The 7176-nt window shown below is 42.6% G+C and overlaps 1 protein-coding gene across 2 annotated transcripts in view; it reads right to left on the bottom strand.

Moving 5' to 3' along the window:
* Window positions 1–559: 559 nt before the first annotated feature.
* The window catches only part of ccdc18 (coiled-coil domain containing 18), a 20675-nt gene continuing 14058 nt past the window's right edge, over window positions 560–7176 (bottom strand). Inside the window, exons 20-25 of one of the 2 annotated variants that reach the window (XM_034887297.1) lie at window positions 5907–6023; window positions 5354–5491; window positions 3410–3832; window positions 1926–2678; window positions 845–986; window positions 560–788 (exon numbers count right to left, since the gene is read on the bottom strand). In XM_034887297.1, coding sequence (XP_034743188.1) covers window positions 966–986; window positions 1926–2678; window positions 3410–3832; window positions 5354–5491; window positions 5907–6023 — 1452 coding nt within the window. In that variant the 3' untranslated portion in view covers window positions 560–788; window positions 845–965. Of the gene's footprint in view, window positions 789–844; window positions 987–1848; window positions 2679–3409; window positions 3833–5353; window positions 5492–5906; window positions 6024–7176 lie in introns of both variants that reach the window. The other variant, XM_034887295.1, reaches the window with a different exon arrangement.

Here is a 7176-nt window from a genome sequence, read left to right as displayed (position 1 = left end):
TGTGATCCTCTCTGGGGGATAACATTGCACTTTGGTAGAATATTAAAATATCACTAATGGTGATGCACCTTAGTATTGATAGCCCACTGGTGCTAATGGCACTTTATATTTTATGATGTAGAGATGGTTGGTTTTGTATGTAGTTGTTGTGGTTGTTGTCTGTCTGTCTTTGTTGTCTTGTTTTTTTTTAGCTGTATGGTGCAAGATGAATTTCCAAAAGGATCAATACATTTCTGTCTGTCTATTACTTAATCTAATAGGTAAAAAGAGCTAGAAGGAGTACAAACTATTCCTCAATCCTCTTCAGAGCCCAAACAAGTCTAACATTGTTGTTATGCATATCACATGAAAGTACCATATCCGCCTGTATTACATTCCGCAGGACTCCCTCCACAGTCCCGAGCAATGCTTCTTCTCCTGGACCGGAAGCTGCCAGTTGCTCTGGTAACACGACCCGACAGACAGCAACAGCATGGGAACATCCAAAGAGATGTTAGTAAAAGCAGCTTTTTACATTTCTCTGGAGAATAACAAAGAATCACGGTCATAGACAAAACACTTGTATACAAAAACAAAAACATATTTAATTCACTTGGCTTATCAAAAAGATGTGTGGCAAAATATAAATATTGGCTGGGAAAAGATACAACATTAAAATGCTACATTTATACTGTATAAAACAACATCACAGTTGATCATTTACACACTGGGAAGTAGTGGTCCTCTAAACACATCATTTCTCTTTTCCTTGGCAGACAATATTGCAGATTGAGTTCAATAACACACACACACACTCACACACACACACACACACACACACACACACACACACACACACACCCCCCAACGGGTAAGATCAAAGGTGAGGTGTTAATGAATGTCTATTAGATGATTAGATGCCCACTGACACAAGGATGACACCCATGTAAACGGCTCCTCTCCAACGTCTCCTTGGCAACACAGCTTCATGTCTCCTTGACGTCTGTCTAACAGGGGAAAAGAAAAATGTGCATCAGTGACACACCAACGCTACAAATCTGGAAGCTTTAAATATACAGTTTGCTGCTTTTATCTTAAACACACACGTACGTTTTTTCTTTTCTTTTATCAAAATGTTATGTTGATAAGGCGGCTCACCCTCACAGCACATATTATGACGACTATTAAGATGTGTTGTACAACGGGCAGCGTGCAAATTTGTTGGCTAGTGGCGGTCTTTGAATGCAACATGAGCAGGTCTACGCAGAGTGATGTGTCTGTGTCTGCGTCCAGTGGCTTGAGAAAGTTTACACACCGAGGCTAAAGTTGATTAAAAAGAGGAATTAAAAAAACAAAAAAACATCTTAATGCCTTAATTCGGACTTTTTAAAGAAACCAATTTTCTTTGTGAATGAATAATGTAATTTAATAAATTAATGTTCTTCCTTAAAATAGAGGGGGCAAAAGTATACACACACCTATGTTAAATTCCCATAGAGGCATTTTATTTTTAAAGGCCAGTTATTTCATGGATCCAGGATACTATGCATCCTGATAAAGTTCCCTTGGCCTTTGGAATTAAAATAACCCCACATCATCACATACCATTCACCATACATAGAGATAGACATGGTTTTATTTCAGTTAGCCTAATAGCCGGTTGGATTTGCATTGAGAGATGATCTTATGGAAAGTTCCCCATGCCTCTCTCTTATTATTAATGGTGTAGTCTATAAATGTTAGAAAAAAAGTGATGCATTTTCATTTTTCCAGAACTCAAGGTGTTATCGTTCAATAACGTGCAAATTACGAAACCCATCGATATTCATTTTACACTGATATAAACGGAGAAAAGAAGAAAATCGTCACATTGGAGAAGCTGGTCGATCGACTCATTGATGAAGTGACTAATCCTTGTACGTATCAGCGTGGGCTGGGGTTGTTACCTGGGGAGCGAGGCTGCGTCCACTCTGTGATAACCCTGTGGTGCTCCATAAAGAAGGGTCCTCCTGCATGGCTAACGTCTGATTGACAAACTTCAGCATCCCTGTGAGTGAACTCATATCCACCCCCTCCTCTTCCTCCTGGCCCACCAGAGTGCACACAGACTCCCTTCTTGACTCACTGGTCTGCTCCTCATCTCCCTCCTGCATGGAGGTAGCTTTTATGATGAGGCTTCTGTCCTCCTGACTGTCCGCCAAGTACGTGAGGGGGTTGAAGGAGAGGTCAGAGGTTGCCGTGGCGTCCGTTGCGTTGAGGCCCTGCCAGCTGTGGTCCACTGAAGGAAAAGAGGAGACTGAGGGGGTGGAGGACTCCCATGCATGCTTGCTCAAAGCCTCCCTCAGTGTAGCCTTCAGACTGGGAGGGACATCCAGAGAGGAGTCGATGCTGCTGCTCTGCAGCCAGTCGGCCGTTTGGTGGCTCTCAGGTTGGAGGTATGTGTGAGCAGGGGGAGATGAGCATGTTCGTGTGTGTGTTGGGGAGAGGAGGCGGGTCAAGTGAGAGTGTTGAGAAGAGGGGAGAGTTGCTTGGAGCTTTTGGGGGGAGGAAGAAGGGGAGTGAGCAGAGGGGGAGCCCTCTGGGCGGTGTGTGAGTGTATGCAGCGCAGGGAGGGAGAGTGTGTGGCTGTACAGATGCTGGCGGTCAGCAGCTCGCTCCAGGCTGGAGATTCTGGCATGGAGACGGGTCACCTCAGACTCCTGCAGAAGACAGGAGCACAAACTTCCTTTACTGTATAAATATATATTTATGATCAATCGAAAGGTACAGATACTTAATTTTATTATAGCAAGGTCCAAACTAACAAAACAATCCTGTTGCAGTATTGCTGCTTCTAGCAACTTTCTAGTGAGGGCTTTCCTGCCCAATAATATTCAATCTGGTATCCATCCAGGTGCTCTGGTCTCATAACATCTGGCCAAAGGACCACAGGTGAAAATTAAATCGGCTGTCTGACACTGCAACATTTACCGAAATTATGATTTGGTGGTCCAGGTGGTGTTTTTGGCAGCTGCTGCTGTGGTCCTGTTCGAAGCCCAGCACTGCTACAACTATTATTTCTAGTTAAAGTTTTATTATCTCCATTGTTGCTATAGGTGCCATGGCACAGCCTGCCAACTGCTACAACTGTTATGAATCATATGATGTGCATCTCTGAGGCCTCTGTCTAAAAGGAGTTTTTTCATCGCCAAATGCTTGATCGTGGGGAATTGTTGGGTCTTTGTAAATTATAGAGTGTGGTCTAGACCTACTGTAAAGTGTCCTGAGAAACCTCCTGTTTTGCTTTGACACTAATTGAATTGAATTAATCCTTCATAAATAAAATAAATGATAAATTAACATGAGAGGACACATTTCATACGGCAGGGCACCCAAATAGAGGGTATCTAATTTAAAACACTACTTCCACTACACGCACAAAGACGTCTACCTTGATGAGCAGGGACTCTTTAGAGGTCTCCATGGACTTGTTGGAAGCCTGGAGCTGAGTCTGGAGCTGAGCGACCTGGACTTGGGCTTGATTTAACTGGGTGCTGAGCTGCTCCAGCTGGGCATGGAGCTGACTGTTCTGGGCTCTGGCCTGCTCATACAGAACCCTGCTTTGCTCCAGCTGGGTTTTACTCTGCAGGAGCTGCGACTGAAACTGGTCTCTCTGTGTTTGGAGGTGGCTGGCTTGGTTCCGGGTGCGATCCAACTCAGTCCTAGTTTGCTCCAGCTGGGTTTTGGCTTCCTGGAGTTGGTTCTGGCTCTGCTGAAGTTTATCGGCGAGCTGCTCCTGGGAGGAGAGCATGGTAGAGGAGATCTGCTCCGAGACTTTGAGGAGCTGGCCTCGACTCTGCTGCAGGGACTCCAGCTGGGCGAGAGGGAGGGAGGGCCAGAAGGAGGGAAAACAGACAGATGAGATAAATTTGGTTTTTACAAGCTAGTGCGCAGCTTGATGTGCTGTTATGATAAGAAAATGATCAGGCTCCTTTTGATGTTATCACATAATGCCAAAGGTTATAGCAGGACAAGGAAGTACATAAACATCAAACGGCACCATCAAAACTATCGGCAGGAATTAAGAGGTTATCAGCAGTGAGAGGGGTGAGCTTAAACAAAGAGAAACTGAATTGCTGGAAAATAATAAGGAATTCACAATGCGGTCGTAAGGTTTGTAAAAAAAAAAAAAAAAGAGGAAACAAAAGATACGAAAAGGGAACGAAGGGTATGACCAGAAATTCCAATCCACAAGACCTTTGTCACGTAGAGAGGCAAATAAAAGCCTACTGCCGGGAATTCTTCTCAACAAATAACATCAAGAGCCAAGTCTGGTTGCTACCTATTTATTGGTTGGATTTTTGTTTCAATGGTAATTTATAAGTGTGTGTTTAGTGCATTATGGTTCATTTTAGTCCTATTATTCATTTACTGGTTTTGTAGGGATTGGTTGAAGTTTTATTGTGATAGTACCTGTTGCTCAGATTTAACTGATGATTGATGATCGCTTTTATAGATGTCGGTATTTATTTATTTTTTATTTTATACTACCGTTGTTTTCCAACCAGGACGGATCCAGTATTGAATAAGATTGCAGAAGCAAGCTGGTGCAAATTGAGCTACAATGTGACCTAAAGGGGCAATTGTGTAGCCTGGATTTGTTTCCACTAAAAAGGATCTTGTTTTTTTTTTTACTGACAGGCTCAGATTGTTGCTAAAAGTGTCTAACAACATTATGGATCTCAAGACGTGACTTTTAGTCCAAAGACAGCGGTGTGGAGAGTGGAACGTCAGTTGAGAAAAAGGCATTCAGGGACTGTAGTTTCAGAGTAGGCTACAGGAATGATAGGCTCCTGTTATCGTAAAGACTGCCGATGTTGTCAGACACTTTTTTTTATAACAATCTCAGACTGTCAGTACCAAAAAAGACACAAATCAAGGCTGCACAATTGCCCATTGGGTTACATTGCAGCTCGGTTTGCGCCAGACCTTCATTGCAATCTCGCTCAATACTGGACCAAATTCAAAGATTTTTGGTCACATCCGTAAATTAGACACAATGCATGGGGAAATGGGGTCCAGGTTGAAAAAAAAGGATTTACTATGCCAAATTTATGTGTAACATTTGAAGATGATTTATAAAACGTTGCACACAATTATTATTTTCATAGCTTAGCATTCCATGCAGTACAAAGGTATGTGTACAGCTTTAGGCCGCCATATACATTATTGCAGGCCCGGTTTAATATGCACCTTTATTTTATATAATATACTGTATGTAATAGGTGGTCCCTGCTCTGTCTCGTTTTCATTTAAGGGGTCCTTGGTTTCAATAACGCGAAAGCCCCTGCATTAGATGGTGGAAGATGTCCTGCAGCCTCAGTAGCTGCTGTACCTCCTTGCTGTGCTGCTCCCTCTCCAGCTCCAGCTCTTGTTCTAAGGTGGTGACCATGCTCTGCAGCCCCGCCTCCAGCTGAAGCCAGCGGGCCTCCTTCAGAGCCAGCTCCTTCTCCACACCGCACAGCCGCACCTCCTGCAAAGATACAAAGAGACAAAATTACTGGTAGTAGCGCCGAAGTAGATTTATGGAGCTATAATGTCCGTCTCAACAATTAACTTCTTCTTTTGTTTTATCCTTAAAGCTACAGCGCGCTACTATTCTAAATTAAAGAACGTCCGTTACAATGAGTTGCTACAAAGCTAATTAAGCCCATCAGCTCCACAACTCTCTCTATTTTTCTCAGTGTGGATGTGTATACTAAATGGTGTAGTCCGGCAATTTACGCACGCAGCAGCTTGAGGGTGGTGGTGTGCGGTCACCGAAGGCTTGTGTCATGTGGTTGCTCAGACCGTGTTGTTGTCATAACTTAGAACTCCCCATGGGGGAGACAAAAACTACGCACTATAGCTTTATCCCGACTAAATAATACATTAAGAGTTAACTTTACCTTGTCTTTGGTCTGCAGCTTGGTGGCGTCCAGCTCTCTGGTCAAAGCCTCGCAGTGACGTTGATTTTCTTCAACCTCTTGCAGTAAAGTGTGAAGTTTTTGCTGCTGACTGAGCTCCTGACGACAGACACAGAAACGGACAAAGACATTCACACACAGACGCACACACACAAGCACACACACACACACACACACACACACCGACACACACACACCGACATACACACAATGAATTTAATTAAACTCAAATAGTAAGGAAATCAGATTAGATTACGTTGTCATAACTTATTAACACAAACTAAACACAAAAAAAGGTGTGCAAACATTATTAGAGCCTGTTTAGAATCAGGGCTTTCAACAACTGTGTCACTTACAGTGTTTTATTACCATTTCATCTAAGAGTAGTGCCTTTAGTATAAATAGAAACCAATCTTTGTTTCCTCAGGTGTAACCCGGAAGCACATACAGTTTTGACACCACACACACGGACACACACACGGACACAGCCTACAAGCAGTAATTTGTCTGGACTATTAACTTATATCTCATGGAAATAAATAGGACCATTGGTGTTAACTGCAAATATGACTTGGACTTTCATTGATCAAAAAGGTAAAAAGTGCATCAATTATTCCACCTGTGGAAAGGCCCATCAGGGGCTTAAAACTCGGGCTTAGCCTCTACATTTCATACTGTATTCTCCTCAGATCTCATATTACAGCTGATGGTCCCATTAAAGGATGAAAATGCGTCAAAGAACTCACAAATTCTTTTTAATTTATCAAATATGTGCCACAATTATTTGGTAATGTGATGTTTTTTTATTGATTCAAAAAAATAATTATAATCAAAATTAATTCTTTACTTCAAATAATTTTTTTGTATGTATTTTATTTGGATTTAAAATGTAATTTAGTGTCAATTGAGAAACCTATTTACATTTCTACCTAATTTAAAAGGTGCTCTAAGCGATGTTGGGTGACGTTACTTCTTGCTGACGTTCAAAGTATGTTAAAACGAAACATCATGCCGTCCCCCTCCCTTCCGCGCACTAACCCCCCACCCCCAAATCCTTCTTGTCGGTTATTGGCTGGAACGCTGGAACACTGTTTGTGTGTGCTTTGTGGTGCAGGTGGGCAAAGTTGGTTTTTGTTGCCATTTGTAGACCCTGGGCCGTCTACACAGGCCGTGTTTTTTTTACAGTGTGTTCAGGGGACAGGCAGCTAGTGGACAGTGAGGAGATGTTTTTTTACAGTGTGTTTTGGGGACA

Source organism: Etheostoma cragini, chromosome 12, assembly GCF_013103735.1.
Source record: "Etheostoma cragini isolate CJK2018 chromosome 12, CSU_Ecrag_1.0, whole genome shotgun sequence".
In the NCBI taxonomy this organism is placed as follows: Eukaryota; Metazoa; Chordata; class Actinopteri; order Perciformes; family Percidae; genus Etheostoma; species Etheostoma cragini.
Note: the sequence above shows the minus strand (reverse complement) of the source record. Positions and strands in the feature narration are given on the sequence as shown.